Raw genomic sequence first — 23,568 nt, forward strand, 5'->3', positions numbered from 1 at the left:
TTGTTTCCTTGCCAGCTCCATATCCCCACGTCCTGCTGCCAGCCTGCTCACTGCCGGGATGCGTTGCCACTCCAGCCCAGGGCATCCTGTATTCCCCTTGCAGCTGGATCACAGAATCATGGAATCACAGAATGGTTTGGGTTCAAAGGACCTTAAGATCATCCAGTTGCAACCCCCTGCCATAGGCAGGGACTCCTCAATGTCATCACCCCTTTGCAGCCCTGCAGCAGTGTGGCACGGGGGGTTTCATGCGGCCCCAGGTACACCCAGATCGGATGCTCTTTGGGAACAGTGTCCTCCTGGGAGCTGCCATTGGCACAGCTCACCCTTGGGCCTGTCAAGTAAGGGATGGCGGCGGCTGTGGGGACCTCTGTGCAAGGACACGGCCACCAGCTCCGGGTCCCCTCCGCTGCCATGGTACTGCAGGACACCGGGACCCGCCGGACACGGCTCCGGGGATGACGATGCCGGGGTTCCTCGCTCGGGCCCTGCACGCACTGCTTTGCTCCGCTCCTCCCCGCTGATGCTCGGGATCTCGGGGGGGGGGGGCAAATGGGGATCCCAAAGGGTGCGAGCAGCCCCCGGTTGCCCCCGCACGGTCCCTCCGCGCTGCACGGACAAAGCCGCGGGGCAGCGCGCACCGACGGGGGGGGGGGGCACCCGGTGCCGGTGCCCTGGGTCCGGGCGCGTTCCCCCCCGCCACCGGGGCCACCTGCGGGCGGGGGGGGGGGGGTGGGGGGTGGGTGGGGGCTGGGCCCCGGTGCGGGCGGAGCTTCCCGCACAGCCCCGCCCCGCAGAAACTTTCCTCCTGCGCCGGGCGCTCGGCGGGAGCCCGGAGCGGGGCCGGGGCTGCAGCGGGAGCCGGGCGGGCCCGGCCCTATGGGCAGCGGCTGCCGGCGGTGCGGGGCGGTGCGGGGCGCTGCCCGCCGCGGCCATGTCCGCCGGGGCTGCACCTGCGGAGGGCGGAGAACGGGACCCGGAGCGCGGCGGCGGCGGCGGAGCGGCAGCGGCGGAGGCTGCCCCGCAGCGGCGGAAGGCCCGGGCGGGCTCCCTGCGCCGGGCACTGAGCTGGCTCCGCGGGCGGCGGCTGCGGAGGAAGAGCGGCGGCTCCCCGGGGGCGGCGGACGGGAGAGGTGAGGGGCGAGGAGGGGACGGGCAGGGAGGTGTCGGGGTGGGGGGCACGGAGGGGCCATGGAGGGGACCATGGTGGTGGGCGAGGAGGCGGCGTGGTGGGGTCCAAGGAGGTGGTTGAGGAGGAGTCGGGTTGGGGACCATGGAAGGGTTGGGGTGGGGCCATTGGGGTAGGTGAGGAGGGTCAGGGCAGGGACATGGGCAGGGTGGCCAAGGAGGGTTGGGGCGGTGGACAAGGAGCGGCCACAGAAGTGGCCACAGCGGGCTCGGAGTGGGCCCATGGAGGTGGCCAAGGAGGTGTTGGGGAGGGGGTTGAGGAGTGGTGCTGGCAGTGGCCCAAGGGGAGTCACAGTGGTGGCCATGGAGGTGGCCAAGGAGAGCTCAAGGTGGCCGTCGAGGGGAACAAGGAGAGGATGCAGTAGAAGCCAAGGGGTGGTGACCAAAGGGAGGTCTCGGTGGTGGCTGAGGAGGGGTGGAGGTTCTGGCCATGGAGGTGGCCAAAGAGAGAGCGCAGTGGTGGCTGAAGAGGAGTTGAGGTGGTGACCAAAGCGTGGTCACAGTGGTGGCCAAGGAGGGCCGGTGGTGCTGGTGGTGATGGAGGTGCTGGCCGTGGTGGCAGCAGAAGTGGCTGAACCAGGGGTGCAGGACGTGGTGGCCGTGGTGGTGGCCACAGGGGCTGTGTGGCCACGGTGGCTGCGGCAGCAGCAGCAGGCGGGATCCAGCATTCCCTGGTGCAATCTCGCCCCGGCCCCGAGGGCTGGTGCCGGTTCACTGGGTAGGTTCTCTCCCCGCTGAGTCAGAAGGTCACTGGGGCTGAGGGAAACCTGGAGGGACGCCAGACGCTGCCTCCTCCTCCTCCTCCTCCTCCTCCTGGGAAGGGTGTTTGCGTGCTCCAGGTGTGGCCCTTCCTGCCCTAGATATGGCCTCACCCCAGCCAGTCTGTGGGGTGCTGCTCCGTGGCCCAGCCGCATCCCTGCCGCCTTGACCAGTGCAAGGTGCTGTGGGTGCCCTTTCCTCTTTGCTACCCTGGGGCCACGTTCCAGGGATCTACGGGCTCAGCCCGTGAGACGGGACCTTCAGTGGTGGCGGGGCGGTGGCGTGCCTGGTCATGCTCCTCTCCTTGGTGCTTGCTGTGTCCTGGCACATCGGGATCACGCCACTGCCCTCCCCGCGGGGACGTCACCGCGGTCATGCCAAGGGAGAGGCTGCTCCTGTGGCACCCGAACGCCGCCACTGCCTGGGACTTTCTGCCTCACTTTGCCCCAGGGGGTGAATTCCCAGGCAGCCAGGGCCGCATGCAGGCACGTTCACTGCTTGGAAAAGCACACGGAGATCTGCGATAGGGAAGGAGTGGCTGTGGAGACAGGGAAGGGTCTTGGGAAGAGGCTGAGCTCTCTGCTTGAGCCGCTCCATCGGATGCTGCCGGTGCCGCCTCCTGGCCCATCACGCATGGACGCCGCTGCCACGGCCCAGCGCTGAAACCTGAGCAGTAAAAGAGATGTGCTGGAGCATGTGATGTTCCTCTTGCGGCGCAGAAACGCCTCCAGCAGCGCTGCCAGCCCTTTCCTTGCCTTTTTTTTTCATCCCCATAAAGCCATAACATCACCAGCTGAAATGCGGAGTCACTGCTCGGGGACCTCCAGCCTGCTCGCCCCAACACCCCTCACATGGAATCATAGAATGGTTTGGGTTGGAAAGGACCTTAAGATCATCCAGATCCAACCCCATGCTGTAGGCAGGAATGCCTCACATTAGACCTTGTCGCTCAAGGCTCTGTCCAGCCTGGCCTTGAACACTGCCAGGGATGGGGCATCACCAGCACAGCCTGCTCAGTTGGATATTCCTGCATCCGGAAGAGCTGCCCCATCACCTGCCCGTGGTCCATGCTGGTGATGCAGGGCCTGTGCAGTGCCCTGGCCAGCCCAGGGCTGCCGGACCCTTCCCTCCCCTCTGGCATCAGCTTGCTCCGTGGTGCAGGATGGGGCAGGAGCTTGGATGTGCCCTGCCCCATATGGGAATTGTTCCAAATATCAGCTGGGAGCTGTGGGATGGGGAGAGCTTCAGCAGGTCCTGGTGGCTCCGGGTGCCTTCCCCCTGGGTGTGCACAGTGCTTGGGGTGGTCTGGATCAGGCCATGGCCCATCAGCTCCTCATCACTCTGCTGTTCCTGCAGGTGGCTTTGGTTGTGGAGTGGGGACAGGGCACATCCGAACATCCCTGTTACATCCTGGTTGTGGAAAGGGACTGCGCAGCACGCTCAGGATGGGGAGGGAAGGAGAGAAGCTGTCATGGGGAGACATAGGTTAGGACCAGTTCTCAACCTGGGCATCGGCTCGTTCATGACCTGGGTGTTGGTGAGGTTGGAATTGCTCAGCACTGAAACCATGGGAGCAGGAGGATGAAAGTGTTTCCACTTTGGATGAATCCCATGGGTCCATCTAGTCGGAGATCCTATCTGTGGCTGCTCCAACAGCTGAGCTGTGTAGAGGAAAGGCACAGTACAGTAATCCTGCTTGTGGGCAGTTCCAGGCTCCGTCTCCCGTAGGGATCAGCAGCAGCTTTGGGGCTGGAAGCTGAGTCCTCTCCTGTTTCCCAGCTGGATGCTCTGCCCTGTTTGTGCAAATGGGCCCCATTGGCTCAGCATCCCCCTTTGAGGCCAGTTAAACTCTGCTGCAGGGTAATTGCTGCTGTGAGCTGCAGGGCCGCATCCTGGAGCGCGCAGCAGCTACCAGGGTGCCGCCAGCCCCGGGCTGTTTTACCTGTACACAGCCCAGCGCCCAATGACCCCATCCCCGCAGTACCCCAGCGCCTCGCCATTCCCCTCTGTTTATTTCCACAATAACCTTTGGAGGCAGAGGAGCCGTTAACCCCTGGGGTGTGATCCGAGGCAGGGATCGCAGCTGGGCTGTGCCAAGGGTCCAGTGCGGAGCAAGGAATTGGGGTGCTTGGGCTCCGCTTTGCTCCTGGTTTTTCCTTGCTGGGAGCCGGGAAGCTGAAAGCTTTTTCCTCTGCTCTGTGGTGAAGGCAGCCCCTTACCCCTGGGTGGCACCGCCGCAGTCAGCCTGCTCCTGAGCCCTGCCACCTGCCCGTGGGTTTAGTCTGGATTTGGCTACTGCTTTACCCCGGTTTCGCAACAGTCTCCTTAATTCACACAACATTGCTCGTAACTCTCTGGTGAAGTGAAGGAATTGATGTTCCAGAAGGATTAAATTAGGGTTGGATCCTTTTCTTTCCCTTTCTGATGCCAGATTCATCCAGCAGCAAGAGGTTTCCTGCCTGCCATGGACACGCACATACCGTGGGGTTAAAAATAAAGCTCTCGATGGGCCCAGATGCTTTATAACATCAGCAAGTGCTCGTACACGGCATGAGGTGGCTTTGCTCTGTGTGTGGTGGGGTGGCAGCGGCTGGGCTGCAGTGGGGACTGTGCTGGTGGCACTGGGCTCAATGCTGTGCGGCGCTGGAGGCAGGGTGGGGGCTGTCCCTGTGTGTTGGTCTGATAAGAAGAGATGCGAGATCTCGCCGGGCGCTCGGTTTCCTCCGTCCCCTGCTGCTGCGTGGCGCTTGCTTTGGTGTAAACACGGGCTGTGTGGTTTAGTCCTGAGCCCTGCTGCTCCTGCTCTGGCAATGGATTTGTTAACGTGCGCAAGGCAAAGAGTGACACTTCAGAAGATGTGAGCAGCAGGAATGCCCTGCCTGGCCTGGCCGTGGCGAGCGGCCCTGCCATGAACAAAGAGAGGTGTGTCTGCAACCACAGCTATTCCACCTGGAGACAACTGGAAGAATTACCCTTGCGAATAACGTTCCATAAGATCCGATAAAACTATTTCGCCGGAGTCATATTTCCCTTTAGGAGGAAGCTCTTATTTCATAAGACAATATCATCATTGACTTGTGCTCCGGCCGCGGTGGAACATAAGCTGCTGGAAGGTGAAGAGCTGGGCAAGCACGAAGTGAAAAAGCATTTCCCTGCCAAGCAGGAGCTGGAGCCCTGGTCCCCATGGCTGCTGCTGTGCACGGATTCAAAGCACCTCATCCAGAGCAGGGAGCTGAGCTCCTGCTGCTCCTGCAGGCTGGAGCCGGGGCTGTCGTGGGCCCACGCTCCGGCTGGAGCAGGAAATCGTCTGAAACCCTTCTGGTTATGTATTTCTGTTAATGATTGGGGATCTCAAGTGGGGTTTTTCTGTTACCTTTGCCTCGCTGAGCTTTACTTCCCCGTGAAGGGAGCAAGGGCTGAATTCCTTTCTCATTCAGGCATCTCAGCTCCTGCTCTGTGTTTGCTTGGCGACGGCATCAGGGTTAGGAAACACTGGGAATGATGGAGGGAACACCAGGAGGGAGGAATCGTTCCCCTGGGCCAGCGCAGAGGGGTCCCTGCCAGCCTGGTGAGGGCTGGCCCTGCTGCCTGAGGGAGCGTGTGACTGTGGGGCATCAGATGTGCCCGTGGCAGTCACGCTGGGGTGATGATGAGATGTGTATCTGTCTCGTGAGCAGCTTCCCCCCTGCTCCCAGCTCCGTGCTGTCATCAGAGCCCTCTCAGTGAACACAGCTGGGGGGTTCTGCAGAAGGGACCGTGCCTGGAGGCAGCATCCCTTGCCCCCACTTCCCACCAGGCATTCCACAACTGGGTTGTGTAGCGTGTCTGCTGTGCTGGCAATCGCGTGCCGGGGAAGCTGCGGATGCTTCCCTTCTCCTGCCGTGTTTTCCCAGTGGATTTCTGGGCGCTGTGGTTTAACCCCAGCTCTGGGAGGAAGGATGGGAGCAGCCAGGGGCAGTGCAGCCTATCCGTGCGTTTCCGAGGGGGTTGTGTCCCCAGGCAGTGATGCAGGCCTGTGGGGATGCTGGAGCTGCTTCCAGCCACCAGGACTGAGCCCCAGGGGGGAGCAGGAGCCAGGGTTTCCACGTGGCTCTGAGTTACCCCATTGGAATTGTTCCAGCTCTCGGATATTTATGGCACGCGTGGGTTTTGCTGGGCTCTTGGGGCTCAGCTCCTGCTTGGAGCCCCCTCGGTGCATCCGAGGCTGCGGCTGGGGGCGGTGAAGCTCTGGTGCCGGTGCTGCCAGCATTCCCGAGGCAGGTGCTGGAGCAGTGGGCGTCTGTTTTGGGAAGTGTCTCGCTGTATCTGGGGCAGTCGCAGGCTCCAGCCTCCCCTTTCCTTGCAGAGGGAGAACGTATAGGGCTCTGCTGGGAAAGCTGGTGTGTGGCTGTGGAGGAGCCTCCTGTGTCCCTGGGGAGGGGACTGCGTGGCTTGGGGGGGGTCTCTGCACCCTGCTTTGGAGCTGCTGCGAGGGGATGGACATCCCAGGGAGGTGCTGGGCAGTCAAAGGAAGCCCTGTCCCAGGCTGGAGATGATCCTGGTTGAGCTGAATCTTCATCTTCCCCCATCGGTGGGCAGAGACCTCTCATTTATTGCACTTTTAACCATGACCACACGGCATCCTGGCTGCCCCTTGAACTGGGTACAGCCAATAATGGGGAACGGGGGACAGTTTTCCACTGGATCCCCCATTCCCTTAACAGCTCCCACTGCAGCCGGAGCAGCAATGCCAGGGGACAGGTTCTGTCGGTGCCGCAGGGTGGTCTCTGCTGTGCCTTTGGGGCAGCAAACCAAGCCGGTGCGAAACGGAGCCATCAATATTCCACTGGGGAGAAGGAGCGTGAATTCAGTGCCCGTCGCCTCGGAAGGTCAGCACAAAGCTGCCGCTGGAGCTTTCCGCTTTATTCCTATTTTCCATTCCCCGGTTTTGTGCCTTTCCCGCAGCGCCCTCCTTCCTATTTATCCCAGCCTTTGATGAATCACCTCCCGACCAGAAAACACTGCCGGCAGGAGCTGCCCCCTCCCTGGCTGCCCCCTCCCTGCCCTCGCAGCGTTTCGTGTTCTCAATTAGGAATGCCGAGGGAAAGCTGCGCTCAGGAGGGAACAGGCTCGTGCCCGTGTTTCGGGCTTGTCCGTGCAGGGCCGGGGCAGCGCTGCCCGTGCTCTGAGCCGCTCTTCCCCTGGCCGCTCACTGCTGGAAAACCCCAATCGGCAGGAGCGGGGTCTGGAGCAGCAGGGAGGGCCCAGGATGGAGGTGCCAGCACCATGAGCCGGTCTGGGCGCAGGTGTCCATGGGGGCTCCCCGGTTGTGTGACTCGTTCCAGTGACCATGGAGAGGGTGGCGGGGGTTAAATTAACATCCACCTTCGGGCATGTGGGTGCTCGCCCGGAGGTTGCGCAGCGGCTTGACCCAGCCCGGGTCTTCAGGCGCTGTGCTCCCCCCTTGGAAGCTCTGTTCTAGCCTTTGCCGTGCCGGGCTTGGCTGGGGCGTCCCCATGGGGCTGGGACCCTCCAGACCCAGGAGCGGGGCTGTGGTTTGGGTCGCTGGGGCTGTGCTCAGGGACAGACTCAAATGGTGGCGGCTCGGTGGAGCGTGGCCAACTGCCGGGAGGTGGGAGCGGGGCTGGGGAGGCGGGCGCCGGGTCCGGTTGTGCCGCCGTTCGTTTTTGGGGACTGATCTCCCTTCAGCCGCTCGCCGTGGCACCCAGCGCCCTTGCGGAGGGATGGTGCTGGGAGGGTGCCGTGGGCTCCGAGGGATGGGTGATTCGGGCAGGCCCCTCCTCTCTGCCTGTGCCATTGGCTCCGGCGCCGCCGCCGCCTGCGGGAGCCGAGCTCCGCGAGCAGGAGGGATGGGAGCCGGCGGCTGAGCGCCGCTGCGTGCCGCGGCCGCCCGGGCCACGCCGGGGCCCGGCCATGTAGCACCTGGGCCTCCTCCACCGGCTGCGGTGGAGGGCGAGAGCCGCTCATGGGCAACGCGCACCGCAAGAGGAGCCCAGCGGGCGCCAGGGCCGGCTCCTCCTGGCTCTTCGGCCGCACCGGGAAGCCGGGCGCAGGTAGGAGCCATCGGGGGGGGGGGGGGGGGCTGCGTGGGGACGGGGCCCGGCTCCGTGGCTTCTGCGGGAGCGTTCGCTGCCCTCTGGTCTCTGCACCGCGGCGTGGGGCTGGGCTGGAGGCTTCGCTCTCACCCAGCGCAGGGTCAGCCCCTCCGGCCCCAGGGGTTGAGCCTGGCTGCGCGCAGGGGCTGTGCCGACGTGCGGGGCACCAGCCGTGGGCTCGCCTGCGCTATGAGGACGTGGTCACGGCTGAGGTTGAGTTCGCAGTTTGGTTTTCCGAGCCGTGTCCCAGAGGCAGGGACTCGGGGCTGCGGCGTCGCCTTCCTCCCCGTGCCTTGGATCCCCCTCACCGTGCCTGGGGAGCAGTGGGTTTGGGATGCTCCCCCCCTCACACCCCCCGTATCGGTCCTGCACAAGTGCCCCCCTCACTCTGCGCGTGTCTGTCTGTCCATGCACTGATTGCTGCTTTATGCTCCTGCTCAATGGCTGCAGCTGAAAAGCCCAGGAGTAGACATGGGGCAGGGAAAAATCTTGTCTGTAGGGAATAGAGGTGGGGGAAAGGGTCCGGCACCGGCCTGGACCCACATATGGAATCACCAGCCCCGCAGGGTGTCTGGTCCGTTTGATCTCCCACCATGGTTCCTCCTCCGGAGCAGAGCGATGCAGGCAGGAAAGGTCTCTTGCAGAAACCCCATCCCACAGTTGCTGGTTTCACTGCCGATGTTGTTAAACTGTGCCCACACCCCAGCCTGGCCTGAATCAAAGAAGGGACGTGATGGGCACAGGAGCAGAGTCTGGGGTCGGTGGGAGCGGGGTAAGTGCGACCGACGGGGGATGAGGGGATGGTTTTCTCTGCCAGCCCGGTGCGACCCCCGGCCCCCCCATCCCTCCTGTTTCCCTCGGTCTTTACAGCCCAGGTGAGCTGAGCTGAGCTGTCCTCGGGGAAAACAGGGTTGGAGCCAACCCCTCACAGGCTTGGGGGGCTGGGATGAGAAGAACCCAGAGGGGCTCAGGCTGGTAGCACCCATTCGGTGCCTGGGGAAACTGAGGCACGAGTCCCCGGTGGCCTGTAGCTGTGCAAGGACGGCATCTCCTCTGCCGCAGGCTCCTCACTGTCCGCCTTTCCTCCACCAAAGTCATCCTCTGGTTGTGGTTTCTGTGCAGGAAGGGCTCGGTGCCACCATGTTATAGCTGGGTTCGTGCTCTTCCCTGGCTCTGCCCTGACCTGCAGCAGTGCAGGCGATGGGGTGAGCCGCCTCCATGGGCAAGGTGGTTTGTGAGCATCCCTGGTGCAGCTCTTCCCTTGCACTGTCCCTATCCAGACCTCTCCATTCCCTACCAGGCTTGGGTGTCCTTTTGCCAGTCCCTGAACTGGGACTGTGGGGCTGCCACTGCTGCCCTTCCCCAGGGCTGGCCGGGAGATGCCCAGGAGAAGGATGCCCTGTGCCATATGGGACCATGCCATAGAGCCGAGGGACAGACCCTGCAAGGCAAAGGCCATGGGGTGGAAGGTGCTGAGAAAACATGGGTCGAGTTGTGTTTGTTCTCTGCAGCAGCTCCATGGCAACCGTGCAGTGGCCACAAAGCCAAAGAATTTGCATTGTGTCGCTTCAGCATTTCGGAGGGCGCAGCGGGATCACCGGCTGGGGGCAGGGTGCCCAGCACCCAACTACAGGACCCTGCTGTCGCTCTCATCTCCCCCCTGCCCTGCCCGTAGACCATGGGTGCTTCTGGAGTTGGGGTCAGAAGCTAATTGCAACTGATGGGCAACTGGGCCAGCATCCCCCAGTTCTCACCTCTGCATCCCTGGTTGCTTTGGGAGCACCGGTTCGGTCCCATCGTGCCCATTGCTGGCAGCTCAGGCCTGGGCAGGTACTGGCAACTGCCTTTGTGCTTCCACCGTGTGCAGGGTGGTGTCGGGTATCTTTTGATGCTGAAGCATCACAGCAGTGGTCCCGGGGACAGGGTTGTCCAGGCAAGAGCATGGCTGAGGGCTGCCGGGATGGCTGTACCTGCTGCAGGCAGCTGCCTGCAACCTGCGCCCAGCCTGGGTGTCCCCACTGTGCTTCATCAGTGCCAAACCCGCATCCCTGTGCCGGGGTGCATCCCCTGCTTCTCCTTCTCTAGGATCATCCACAGCAGGAGCTGCTGGGGAAGGTCCTTGAGCACCAGGGAGAGCAAAGCCTCTTATCACCTCCTTATCGGGATGGCCCTGCCGGGCTCGGCTGAGTCAGGGTGAAAGAACGTGGCACCCAACCAGGCTGCGCCCGCCGAGTCCATGGGGATGTGGCTGCTGCCGACATGTCCCGATGGACGGGTGCCGGGGCAGGCTGCAGGCGCACATAGTGCGGGTCAAGGGGTGACCCATGGCCATGAGGCTCCCAGCAGCAGCTCCAGGGTGGGCTGAGCGGCTCTGGGCGTCTTCCAGCTTCGCGGCTGGTCTTTGTGCCAGACCCACGCTGGGCCGGCTCCATAAACAGCCCCGGAGCAGATAAAGGCAGGGGCCCGCCCGGCATGGGATGAGCCGGGATTTACACAGGCGGTTCTCCAGCACGCCGGCAGCCAAGCCCTTCCCGGTGCCCCTTCCCGGTCCTGGAGCAGGGGAGGAGTTGGGGATGCTGGGGGGCATCTTCGTCAGGGACTGTAGCGATAGGACAAGGGGTGATGGCTTCAAACTGAAACAGGGGAAGTTCAGGTTGGAGATAAGGCAGAAGCTCTTCCCTGCGAGGGTGCTTGGAGCAAGCTGCTCCAGTGGAAGGGGTCCCTGCCCGTGGCAGGGGTTGGAGCTGGATGAGCTTTAAGGTCCCTTCCAACCCAAACCACTGTGATTCTATGATCCTGCCCACTTGGCAGGCGCCCCGTCACCGAGAGGCAGGGATGGGACCCACCATTGTGCTGCTGGGTATCCCCCCCTCCAGTTTGGTGGCAGCTCCAGCCCCATCTGACAGCTCCTGTCCCATCTCCTCCCCTGATCCTGCATCACTGTGTCCATCTCAATCCCTGGTGGAAGATGGCCGGCTCCTCGCTGCTTCCTACCAGTGCTGCTGAGCCAGATACCTGTAGGCAGGAGTGGGGTTGGGAGCTGCTCACAGGACGGTGGATCCCTGCATGGAAAAACCTGCAAGGTCTTGTCCCTAATCCGTCTCCTGGATTTGCTCCTGCATGGAGCCAAGTACCTGCTGTGACAGGCACGCTTACAGAGCACCCGGGTACCGGCAAACACACCAGGCATGACGGCACGCGCCGTGGGGATGCGGCAGGGAGCCGCCTGCATGGGAGGTGGAGAAGAGGACACGGAGGGAAGGTGGAGCTGTGATAAAGCTGTGGACTTTGGAAGGAGGAGGTGCCAGTGGTCTGTCCCCATGCCTGCGTGCCGCCGGCGCTGCCATCCTGGCCCTGGGTGGCTTCCGAGGCTCTGCCCGCTGCTCTCTCCCACCCTGCGCTCCCCACCTGGGCCAGTCCCGCCTGGATCCGGCTCCTGGCCGGGGAAGGCTGTTATTTACCTTCAAACCTGTTTGGTGGCTTCTCCGGGGAGGGGACGAGCGTGGGGTGGGGATGTGGTTGGACTTGGACGGAGGCTCTGCTGGGCTGGAACAGGGGCTGGGATGAGGCACAATCCGGCGTCGCGGTGGTCCTGCCTCCCTGCCTGGGGCTGGGACCCCACCACAGGCTGCTGCCAGACCCTCACCCTGGCTCTGTGCTAACACGTGGAGCAGGAGACGTTGCGTGTCACCCACTGCCTGTGGGGCAGGTGTAGGGCAGCAGGGAGGTCAGGGCCAAGTTGCACAAGTGGTGTGATCCTGCCAGGACAGCAGCCGTGGCTGGGCGATGGTTCTCCTCTGAGCCTTCATCCTTCGCCATGGCCCGCTGGCTCACCGGGGTGATGCTTTCTGCACCGGGACTTAGAGGAAGAAAACTGACCCAAGTTTGTTTTCCTATTTGAAATGAGTTTGATTTCAGCCTCTGCGTGGGATCGGGTTGGAGCATCGAGCCAGCAGCACGCACCGGGTTGGGTTTATTTGCTTTGTGGAGCTGTTTTCCTGGCTGAAGCAGCAGCCCCCATGCGAGGCCAAAGGCAAGGAGCAGCCCCCGGGCTCGCAGTGGGGGCTGCCTGGCCACAGCCATGATAAACATTAATGTGCTCTTATCCTGCCTGGAAGGAGCACGGTCCCGCGGCGTGTCCCAGGGCACGGATCCTGTGCAGGGGGAACACGGGTGGCCAGGGTGGTTGTCACAGCCCCTCAGCAGCTGAAGGCTGGGGCACAGAGCAGGGCAGGGTAGCCCATGCGGGTGCCAGGTCTCACCTGGGATCATGAAGCTGCCTAAGCACAGCTGATGGGCCCAGGGAACGATGGGCACGCTTGGGCTCGTAAGGAGCTGTCATCGCTCCTGATATTCCAGGGAGATATCCCAGCAGGGCTGCCTGCACCATCCCACCAGCGGGGGAAGCGGCTGCAAGGGGAGAGGCTGGTTTGGAGGGGAAGAGGGGCTGGTGCTGGAGCAGAAGGGCTGAATGTTGGAACAGGGGGGCTGGATGCTGGCACAGAGCACAGGGGCTCTTGGAGCAGTGGCAGGGCCCCCATGCTGATTGCTGTCTCTCGGGGCCGGTTTTCCTGGCGCACCCCATTAGTGTTACCTATGTGTGATACCATTAGTGATACCTATGGCATCTGCAGGCAACCACCGCTTTGCTCCCTTGCATCACGAGGAGCAGAGCAGTCTCCAAGCCTGGGAGCAGCGTGGTGGGAAGGAGCCCCAGGGTGGAGGGAGAGCATCAACCCCATGGGGCAGGGGGTGTTCTTGCTGCCTTCTCCTGCTCTCTGCAGCACCCCGGCTGCGGGAGGAGGGAGGCAAGGTCTGCATCCCACCGAGCAGGACGCAGCGGGCAGGGTGGCTCCTTCCCCTTCCTCCCCTGGGGACCTCACAGCCCCCTTCCCACCCCCCTGCCTGCTCCCACTCCTCCCCATTCCTCCCCGGTGAGTCAGGGGTGGAAGGGGCAGGCCGGGAGCTGCTGCCTGTTCCCTGCCTCCTGCCGCAGGACCCGCCGCTGCGCGGGGAGCAGGCAAGTCGAGGCAGTGCCGTGCAGGCAGAGGTGGATGCTTGCAGCTGGGTCTGGCCAAACCTGCTGCTTGCAGGAGGCACAGGCCTGGCGGGGAGGGGGACAGGAGCCAGGATTGTCTCCTCTGGCTCTGCCCAAGTGAGGAGCAGCATCAGGGCTAAGCCAGGTTCAAGAGGAAGCCGGGCCAGCGCCGTACCCCTCTTGCAGCATTGCTGACGCGGGGCTGTACGGCCCCAGTTGTGTTCCTTTGGGGTCTCAGCTCTGGTCCTCCCCTTGGGCAGCCCTTCCCATTCCCACCTTAGTGTGGTGAGTTCCCCGGCATTCCCTGCTCCTTGCTATCAGTTTGCTTTGCTGTGGGGATGCTTTGTTCCCTCTGGACCATTGCTGGCACCAAGAGCAGCAGATACCAGCTCCGAGTCAGGGAGAGCATCCTTGAGAGGGTGCCCGGCCCTGAGGGACCTCCAGCTCCTCCAGGAGGCTCCTGCTGCCATGTGGGTATGAGACACGAGTGTCAGATCAGCGCTGCTGAGCCTGGAGGGGACGGGGCGATCCAGGGCATGGCACAAGGAATGCACAAGGGACGGGGCACCAGCTCCAACCGGGCGTGTTGCTACCGGCACCGGTGGCTTCCTCAGCCCACCAGGATCCTCAGCCTGTGCCACAGGATCAGGCCTCTCTCCCTCCTGGCTTTTCCCCCCTTTCCCCATCCCCTTTGCAGCAGGTTTCTCTGTTGACACATGAGGCAAAGAGGATGCGATAGTGAAGGTTGAGGAGTGGAGGGGAAGCGGAGGCTGCTCTTCCGTACCACCACGCTCCAGCCCTTGTCACGATGCTCCTCCATGGCCAGGCTCTGCTCCGGCCCCAGTTGGGTGGTGGCCGTGGTGCCCTGCCCGGATTATCCTTTGGGGATTGCAGAACGATGCCGAGCTCCTCCTGCCCCAAACCGCAGAGGTGTCACACTCAAGAGAGGGACGCGTCTGTGTCAGCAAGGGACGCTCCTGAGGCACTCTGGGTCCTTGCAGGTGATGGGGCCCGTACAGGGAGGAAGAACAGGGGCTGTCTGTTGGCACTGGGAATGTCCTTACAGCAGCGTCCATCAGCAGACCTGGATCCTGGACCAGCAGCACAGCAGGGACTGTCCCCCTTCACCCATGGGAGGCTCTGTAGGGAGATCGCAGGTTCAGCTCCATCCATGCAGAGGTGGACCCCGGAGGGCTGGAGATGGGAGTGGTGTGTGATGGCTCTCGGCTGTGTTTGCCTGAGGCCCTCACAGGGCTCATGACGGGAAGCCCAGAGAGGAGAGGGCAGCACGTGGCTGCCCGCTTTGTGCATCCTCAGCCCTTTCATTATATCCCTTTTCCACTTGTGCTGTGCAAAGGGCTGCGAAGCGGCTGCCTGTGGCTGCCGGCACCTTCTGGGTGAGCCCATCCTGCCCCAGTACTGGGTTATCCATAGCAGGGGCTGCAGGGCACTGCTTGTGTTTGCCGTTAGGGGCATGAAGGAGATGCAGAAATCCTTGCTAAGCCTGGATCTGCCCAGCCAGGGACACAGAGGTGCCCTTGGCAAGGTTAAACTGTCCTTGGGCCGTGCATTCAGTGCTTGGGGTCTGGTGGGACCCTCGTGCTCTGCTTTGGGTGATGCTGCTCCGAATGCAGCCCAACCTCTGTCTTGCTGCAGTAAACCCTGGGCACAGCCCATGGAGAGCTGGTGGGCAGGAGGAGGAGGGTTTGACGGTTGGCACGGCTGGCACCAGGACCTCCCTGCTGCCGGGTCAATACTGGGAGCTCTTCACCTGGGGCAAAATGCCTGTAGATGGGAGGGCTGGAGCTCCCTGAGGGACCTGGGGCTGATGGACAGGGCAGATCCCCTTCTGCTGGGGCACTGGTGCTGCAGGGAGCCCGCCTGCAGCCACCCCAGGAGCACGCAGCACCTCCTGTGCCCTCAGTGCCACGGACCATGCCAATGCCTGGCCACTGGCACTTCTGCCCCTGCCTTCAAGTGCCCTGTGCCTACTGGTTAGACTGGTCTAAGAGACCTTGTTCTCCCATCGTGCTGCCAGCTCTTGTGACTGTGACAGAGCCGTGCTGGTTGCCCTGTCCCTAAGGACCCCATGATAGCTCGTGTCCCCCTGCCATGGGCTGAGCCGTGCTGGGATCGGGGCTCTCCCTGGCAGGGCTGAGGGGCTGCGGTGAGCGCCCAGTCCCGGGGTGCACTGGGGATGAACGAGGAGCAGGAGTGCCAGGGGGATGCCAGCACCATTGGCTCTGCTGTGCCATATCCCAAGGGCTGGTGCTCACCGGAGGAGAAGCCTCGCAGCTCCTCCAGGTTGGCTGCGCTGTTGTGGAAGCGAGCAACTGGTTTGCAGGGATGCCGTGCCCGGTGGGGAGCAAGTGGGGAGGGTCCTGAGGGGCCCTGAGGGTAAAAGAGGGGGGAGTTGGGGAAATCCTGGCCCTGAGCCCGTGGAACCGATGGATGGAACTGTGGGCTGCGCCGTGCAGGGGAGGAGGCGGGAGCCGGGGGGTGACGGGAGGCCAGAGGAGGAGCCCCGCTCTCCTCTCGGAGCAGGGTGGGAGCAGCCGGGGTTGTCCCCTCCCCGGGTCAGGCTTCTCCCTCCCCGCACCAGGCGGCTGCGCCGGAGCCTCTTTGCCCGCTGAGCATCCTCCTGCCGTGCGGATGAGGCCGGGGAGCAGGAGCGGGGAGCCGCTGGCATCCGCCTCGCTGGCACACGGCTGGGCCAGAGCCGCCCCGGCACAATAGGCAGAGCCCCAGACCTCCTCCCCGCTCCACCATGGTGGTTTTCATGGGCAGGAACCTCTCCTCGCTTCTGGCTTTCTTCAAGAAGAAGGGTGAGTGAGCGGGAGGGAGGGAGAAGCGCCTTGTCCTTACACAACCCCGGCCTCCAGGACCCCCTGGTCCTGGCACTGCAGCGGGCAGGGATTGGGGCTGCCATCCCAGGGGGATGAGCAGGGAAGGTCACCCCAGCCCCAGCATCATCCCCTGGCAAGTTAATGGAGTAAATCACTGCGCTCCACTCGCCGGAAGGCGGCTCCGAGTGTGCGGGGCGGGGGGAAAGATGTTGGGCGAGGGGCTGCTGAAATTGGGAGAGAAAAGGGCTGAGGGGAAGAGGAACGTGATGGGGGCGATGTGTGTGCGTATCTTGTGTCCCCTAAGGACCCAGCACCGGCACGGGGGTCCCCTGTGCCACCACCTGCGCTCCCAGCCTGGCCGTGCTCCTTGCCCACTCGCCATGCCGGGATGCTGGGGAAGCAAAGGCCGGCATGGCGCGGCACGGAGAGCGCCGGCTCCATTGTTCAGGGCCTGCTCCTTTGTGTGCCACAGCGCAGCCACCTTAGTGCCTGGCCGGGAGGGGACGGGGGCTACGGGGACACAGGGGATGGGTGCGTGGTGCCGGGGATGCTGAGCAGCAGGTGCCTGTGTCCCCGGGGTGCTGCCGCCAGCCCCAGTGCTTCCCTGTGCTCATCCTGCCCCTTCCTCAGCCTGAAACTGGGGGGTTTCCAGGCAGGAAGTTTGAGGCTTCGCAGCAGGCAGGGGCAGGCAGGGCTGGGCAATGCCAGGAGCAGCCCCCAGCAAGCACCCGGAGCCTGTCGTGGGCACCCTCGGGTGCTGGTTTGCAGGAAGGGGGCTACGGGATGAGGCATGGGTAGCCCTGTGCCAGCCCTGGTGTGGCATATGGGAGCCCCAGCACCCGGGGTGGGGCTCAGAGGGGGGACTTGGGTCCCCTGGGGTTCCCTTGTCTGTGTGCGGAGCCTGCCTGGGCACAGGGTGAGTCTCCGCTCTTGTGTCTTGCAAAGCCTGGGGATGATGTAACCCTCCAAAGGGAAGGCCACCGTGCTTCCATCCTCGTTCCATCCCCCTGCGCTACCCCTCCTCTGCTCAGCTGCCCACAGCACCCCCTAAACTCACTGCCACAAAGGTGCTGGGGAGGAGGATGCTGCCGTGCCCCAGCCCTGCTCCAGCCAGTGGGGAGAAATCCCTGCGGAGACAGCCCGGCTCCGGCGCATTGCCCGGCCGGGCAGAGCCCTGGGAGGTGATGTCCCACACGGTGTTTGGGAGCTGGGCGGGATAACGTCCCCCCGGGTTGGCTGCCATCCCCCAGCGCTCTGGGGCTGCATCCCGTGCTTGGGGTGCGCTGCCTGTGCCTCCCCAGCCACGCTGACCCCTCTGTGTCTGCAGGCGCTGCCAAGGGCGAGGCGGAGAAGCGGCTCAGCGTGCAGTACACGGCGGGCGAGGGATGTCCCGACAACGTCTTCTTCCCCACCACGCGGCCCCCGCACCTCGAGGAGCTGCACAACCAGGCCCAGGAGGGACTGAAGTCCCTGCAGCACCAGGGTAGGTGCCAAAGAATCCCAGCCTGGCTTGGGTTGGAAGGGACCTTAAAGCCCATCCAGCTCCAGCCCCTGCCACGGGCAGGGACCCCTTCCACTGGAGCAGCTTGCTCCAAGCCCCTGTGTCCAACCTGGCCTTGAGCACTGCCAGGGATGGGGCAGCCACAGCTTCTCTGGGCACCCTGTGCCAGCGCCTCAGCACCCTCACAGGGCAGAATTCCTTCCTTAAAGCCAACCTCATGGATAGCGCTGGGGGTGGCACGGGGACACGGTGGAGGGCACAGCACCGGCTCCTGGCTGGCTGGGCCCCATGGGCGGTGCGATGGGGCTGACCAGAGTCCAGTGCTGGGGCTGGAGCCGGTGCTGGGGCAGTGCTGACGGAGCCGGGAGCCCTGTCCCTGGCTGGTTGCTCCTGGGGCTCTCCCGCAGGGATTCAGCCCCTGCCTTCCCTCTGCAGAGAAGCAGAAGCAAACCAAAAGTGCCTGGGACCACGGGGACACCAACAGCCTCCAGGTGAGCCCTGACGAGGAGGCGGCTTTGCCCCACAGCGCTCTGGGGTGCCCTGGGGCTGAGGGGACACAGGGTGGCTCCTCTGCCCCCCCCCGGGTGTGTTTGGGGGCAGATGGGGAACCAGCTCCATCTACATGACCATGGCTGGGGGGGTTGCACAGCACGAAGGGGGGCTGTGTGTCCCTTCATGTTATCCCAAACCACTGTCACCATCCCTGTCCTCAGGCTTCACAAGTCCTGCCCTGCCTTCTGGGGCTGTACCCCAGGACCCCCATCCCTCTGTCCCCCCTCGCACCCCACTGGTGCTGCTGGCAGCCCTCAGGAAGCTGGGGTGATGGGGCGGCACGATGGGAACCGTTATCCTTGTCCATCCCGGTGGCTGGGCTCCTCCCTGGCTGCTGACGAGGAGAAGCTCCCCCTCTCTTGGCTGCGCTGGGCTTTGCTTTGCCGCTTTCCGGGGCTCTGACCCCGCTGCCAGCACCTCCCTGACCGTGTTTGCTCAAACCCGACGGCCCTCGGCCCCATTGACCCCTTGGAAGCTGGGAATGGGGAGCTCCGGAGCGGGCAGAGCCCCTGGAGAGCTCAGGGTGGAGGGGTGATGAGTCACACTGATGTGTCCCAGCCCAACCTCCGCCCGTGCTTTGGAAGGATGGGGGGACACGGAAGGCTCTGCCCATGGCGGGGCTGTGCTCAAGGGGTGCTGCTGCCTGCCTGTCCCTGTCCCCCCACATCGCAGCCCCCCAGCTCTGGGGCGCAGCAGATGCCATGGGGCTGTTGTCAGCTGCATGTGGCTGCGAGGTTCCCAGCTCTCCATGGGGCTGCGGGGCCGTGCGGGGTCCCTGGGGCCGGTCCCGGCCCCGCTCCTGGTGGGAGGACTCTGGATGCCGGCGCGGCTGACTCAGCCCTTGGCCCTCGGAGAAGCTTTTGTCTGGGCTGCGGAGTCAGTTTGAGGCAGAGAAGGGGCCTGGCGGGGGTCGGGGTGGCTCCGTCCCCGCTGCCTCAGCCCGCTCCCTGCCCGCAGTCCTGCGCATCCTCGGAGGATGACAGCGCGTCCTTCCGGAGCCGGGCGGCCTCCAGTGCCATGGACAGCACCTCCGAGGATGCCCTCTCCATCCGCTCCGAGATGATCCAGCGGAAAGGTACCCGGGTGGGGGGCTTTGGAGCTGGGGCGGGGGCACAAGCCAAGAGGGTGCGATAGGGTTTGGGGTGCATGGCAGGAAAACCGGGCTCTGCTTCGTCATGGCCGTGAGCCAGAGCAGGGATCTGGGGGCCCTTGGAGAGAGGCGAATAACTGGGGCTGAGTCAGAGCGTTAGGGCTGGGCGAGGGGGGCAGACGGACACACAGACACTGCCTCCTCCCTGCTGTGGCTGCTTGGCAGCTGCTGGTGCCTCTCCGGGCTGCTCCGAGTGCTTGGGCCCTGCTCGTCCTGGAGCATCTCTGGCAATGGAGGGGTGCTGGGGACACTGGGAATGCCCTCGTGCCGGCTGGACCCGCTCATGCCTCTCACAGGTTCCACCTTCCGCCCGCACGATTCCTTTCCCAAATCCTCGGAGAGGGCTGGCAAGAAGAGGAAGGAGAGGAGGACGACGGTGCTGGGCATCCCCCAGCATGTCCAGAAGGAGCTGGGTAAGTGTCAAGGGTAAGGGGGGATTTTTAGGGTCTGGTCTCATTGCCCAGGCTCTGTTTGCCTTGGGATCACACTGGGTTCATCTCTCCCTGCTCCCAGGTCTCAGGAACAGCCGGGAAGCCAAGGGGTGCACCGAGGCTGCTGGGCACGGGGGCAGCCGAGCAGCACAGCCCCTGCTGAACGGGGGGCAGGTCTCCGGCGATGCCGTCCGCATCCCCACCATTGACGGCAAGCTGGAGCCTGTTCCTGGGGGAGCCCGCGTCTGCCTGGGAGCCTTGGAGGAGGCAGACGCGGCGCTGCAGAAGCACATCAACCGGGTTTACTACGACGACACGTTGCTGGGGAGGAAAACAGCGGCCAAGCTGTCACCGATGGTGAGGCCGAAGTCTCTGGCCGTGCCGGGCATGACCACCAACGCCAGCCCCCCGGAGCTGCTGAGCCCTGTCATGTCCATCTCGCCCCAAGGCACCTACATGTCCAAGATCATCCCCAACGCCATCCTGCCGCCCATGGTGGACGTGGTGGCCCTGACGCGCAGCAGCGTGCGGACGCTGAGCCGCTGCAGCCTGGTGTCCTCCAGCCCGGCCTCGGTGCGCTCCCTCGCCCGCTTCTCGGAGCGCAGCGCCCGCAGCCGCGAGCACTCCTCCTCCAGCGACAACTGGAGCCACTCGCAGTCCACGGAGACCATCGTGTCCAACAGCTCCACCATCTCCTCCCAGGGGGGCTCCGAGCACCGGCAGCCCGAGGCAGGGCCACGCAGCCAGGTGGATGCTGCCGCTCGCTCCGACACCGACCAAGTCAGCATCTACAGCTCCGCCAGCTTCGCCAGCTCCTGCTCCAAGCCCAACACCGGCCCCGTGCCCGCAGCCCCCAGGCTCTTGGTGGTGGCGGGGAGCAGCGGCAGAGCATCCCCTGCCTATAGCACAAGCAGCCAGGCGGAGGGCTCGGACACGGGCAGCCTGGCCAGCGAGCGCTCCTCCACCCGCAGCGTGTCCCTCAGGAAGATGAAGAAGCCCCCAGCCCCACCTCGCAGGACCTTCTCGCTGCACCAAGCGGCCGACGGGGAGCCCAAGGTGCTGGGGTTGCCCCCCAAGCCCGACCGGCGGTCCCAGCGGGAGAGCAGCGCGCCCTGGTCCCCGCGCCCCGAGCCCTTCAGCCCTGCAGCCGAGGATGAGGTCTTCTCCCCATCGTCGCTGAGCGAGACCAGCAGCCTCCGCTCCGAGAGCCTGGCTGGTGCCAGCTCCCCCGAGGCGTCGCGGGGCAGCCCCGGGGTGACGGTGGTGCTGAGGGAGCCGCAGGCTCAGCCCAAGTGGAGCTGCCCCGATGGCTCTGACCGCACCATGTCCCCCTCCAGTGGCTACTCCAGCCAGAGCGGGACCCCCACGCTGCCCACCAAGGGGCTGGGACCCCCGTCTGTGTCCCCGGGCAGGGCTCAGCCACAGAAACCAGACCGGGTCTGCTCCCTGCAGTCACCTGCGCTCTCCGTGTCCTCATCCCTCACCTCCATCTCCTCCTCAGCCTCGGACCCAGCTCCCCCCGAGACGCTGCCGTGCCGCTCGGACCGGTTCATCATCCCGCCTCACCCCAAGGTGCCCGCTCCCTTCTCCCCGCCACCCACCAAGCCCCAGCAGCCCGCGGCCGGCGCTGGCTCCCAGTTGCCCTCACCGGACCCAGCGGTGCCCAGCGCTGCCCGCCTGGAGCCCTCAGCCAAACCCAGCACCAAGTCACCGCCGCCATCGCCACCGCCTGCCTACCAGCCGCCTCCCCCGCCGGCAAAGAAGGCAGAGGAGCCCCCCCCGGCCACCAGCGAGGCCCCCACTGACACTGCCTGGCCCCCGCCACCGCCGCCGGCTCCCGAGGAGCACGACCTGTCCATGGCAGACTTCCCCCCCCCGGATGAAGCCTGTTTCTGCAGCCTCCCCGATGCGGCGACCGCTGCGGTGTCCGGGCAGAAAGCGGCACCGAGCCCGGAGGCTGCTTCCTCCGCCTCCTCCTCCTCCTCCACCGCGTCCTCACGCAGCCAGCAGCAAACCCCGATGGCCGCAGCATCGCAGCCGCCTGCCCCTGCTGTGTCCCCTCCTGAGGCCACGGTGCCGCCGCCACCACCACCACCTCTCCCCGTGCCCTCAGCTCCGGCTCCGCTGCCCCTTAAGAAGGTGGCCAACGGCGTGCGGGCAGACACCAAGAAGGAGCCGGTGCTGCGGAGCAAGAGCAGCCCCGTGGCCAAGGAGGACGCCAGCCTGCCCATCGTCACGCCCTCGCTGCTGCAGATGGTGCGGCTGCGCTCCGTGAGCGTGGAGCCAGCCACCGGCACCAGCACCGGCACCGAGGAGCGGCCGGCACCGCAGAAGCCCGTCCGCCGGGCTCTGTCCACGCGGCAGCCCCCTCCTGCCGCAGCCGCGGTGCCTTCGAGCCAGCTCCATCACGCCGTGCACCTCAAGGCTGCTGCTTTGGCCGCCGGGGAGGCTGCCGAGAAGCCGCCGAGCAGCCGAGCGGTGCCGCAGGGACCCGAGGGCCCCCCCGGCGATGGGCAGCTCTCCCCCAGGCACAAGTCGCCAGCCTCCACCGCCAGCTTCATCTTCGCCAAGAGCTCCAAGAAGCTGGTGCTGGAGACGGCCTCGTCCCCCGAGGCGCAGGCTGACCTCAAGAGGAACTTGGTGGCCGAGCTGATGAATTTCTCCGGGCAGCGCTCGGCAGCCCCGGCTGCAGCTCAGCAGGGCCCTGGCAAGGCTCAAGCCCACCGAAAACCTGGCAAGATCCCCCCTCCGGTAGCCAAGAAACCTTCGCTGGGTCCAGGGCCGGCTCCTTCCCCGCTGAGCCCAAAGGCGCTGGGGGCAGAGGCACTGGGATCCCCTGTGCCGGATGGGAAGGCCAAGGCGGTGCCGGCGGATGAGAGCAGGACTAAGAGCGAGCCGGTGGGGACGGCGGCCGTGGGGACAGAGGAGAGGAGCAGCACGGAGCCACCGGCTCAGCACCTCCCCACACAAGGTATGTGGGCCCCGTTCAGCCCCACCATGGGGTGATGCTGCTGTTGTGCTCAGGATGCTGAGCCTGGGCTGCACTGGGGAGGAACTGGGAAGCACGGGGCCAGGCTTGGGGCAGGGAGCTCAGGGTGGCTGATGGGCTCTTCCCTCCTGCCTTGCAGATGGACGGGGAGAGACAGCCTGAAGGATGGAGCCGCAGGACTGGTACCCCCATGGACAGGAATCCAAATCTCTCAGGGACCTGGGCAGGTCAACGGATGAGTGTGGAACTGTCACCTAACTTAATACAGGAAGCAAACAGCCTTAGCCTCCACGGCCTTGATGATATTTATGCAAAAATGGTGTTGGTTTCACTTTCCTAAGTACTACAGCTTTACTTTGCTTTCATTTTTTACTGGACTCGAGGCCCGTGCCCGGAGCCAGCACCTCCTTCCCTGCCACTGCCGCTTGGAGCAGAGACAGGAGCACAGGGGCCGAAGATGCTGGAGCCGCTCTGCTCCCGGCCAGCGAAGAACTGAAGCACTTTGGACGAGGGAATGAGAAGGCTTCGGCCACGGCAGTGCCTGAGGGACACAGGCAGGAGCAGCAGGACGGGATGGAGGCACTGGTTGGGAAGGGACCAGGGCCCTGATGGAAAGGCAAGAGGAGCTCTTGGCCAGCACTGATCACTGGCTGCAGGGTAGAGGGGGAGCCCCTTCGGGCCCCAGGGTACAGCCTCGCTTTCTGTTTCTGTAAGCTCGGGTCATGTTTTGATTTCTTTGATTGTAAAAAACACCAAACAACCCAACCAAACCAAACCAAACGCAACCAACCCGCTGCCGAGTGGCTGCTCAGAGCTCTGTACCTGGCTGGTAAAACTGATGAGCGAAGCTTCCTGCCTCCTGTGCTTCCTGGCTTATGGCCACAGCCTCACCACGCAGCACTGCCCTTCCCTCCGGCATCGAGCTCTGGGGCAGGCACAGGGTCCCGGCAGGCTAAATCCTGGCCCTGCTGCCTGCACAGAGGGCTTGTGCAGCACCAGAAGCCAGGAGCAGGGCTGGC

The 23,568-nt window shown here is 64.4% G+C and overlaps 1 protein-coding gene across 3 annotated transcripts; it reads left to right on the forward strand.

Moving 5' to 3' along the window:
* The first annotated feature begins 830 nt into the window (after positions 1-830).
* On the forward strand, positions 831-23,396 carry NHSL3 (NHS like 3). 3 transcript variants are annotated; one of them, XM_065697558.1, is made up of 7 exons: positions 831-1,133; positions 17,254-17,409; positions 17,863-17,918; positions 18,937-19,054; positions 19,426-19,542; positions 19,643-22,531; positions 22,689-23,396. In XM_065697558.1, exons 1-7 carry the CDS (start codon positions 935-937, stop codon positions 22,709-22,711), a joined length of 3,558 nt encoding a protein of 1,185 aa, XP_065553630.1. In that variant the 5' UTR covers positions 831-934; the 3' UTR covers positions 22,712-23,396. The 3 variants fall into 3 exon arrangements, with proteins under 3 accessions (XP_065553630.1, XP_065553628.1, XP_065553629.1); XM_065697556.1 differs by lacking the exon at positions 831-1,133 and adding an exon at positions 7,750-8,000; XM_065697557.1 differs by lacking the exon at positions 831-1,133 and adding an exon at positions 15,664-15,905.
* The last annotated feature ends 172 nt before the right edge of the window (positions 23,397-23,568 follow it).

This window comes from Lathamus discolor, chromosome 18 (assembly GCF_037157495.1).
Source record: "Lathamus discolor isolate bLatDis1 chromosome 18, bLatDis1.hap1, whole genome shotgun sequence".
NCBI classification, from domain to species: domain Eukaryota; kingdom Metazoa; phylum Chordata; class Aves; order Psittaciformes; family Psittacidae; genus Lathamus; species Lathamus discolor.

Excerpts from the sequence above, each read along its gene's own strand:
- NHSL3 (XM_065697558.1), top strand. The coding sequence starts at position 935 with ATGTCCGCCGGGGCTGCACCTGCGGAGGGCGGAGAACGGGACCCGGAG. Across the intron at positions 19,055-19,425 it reads CGAGATGATCCAGCGGAAAG|GTTCCACCTTCCGCCCGCAC; the intron begins GTACCCGGGTGG and ends TGCCTCTCACAG. Across the intron at positions 22,532-22,688 it reads TCAGCACCTCCCCACACAAG|ATGGACGGGGAGAGACAGCC; the intron begins GTATGTGGGCCC and ends CCTGCCTTGCAG.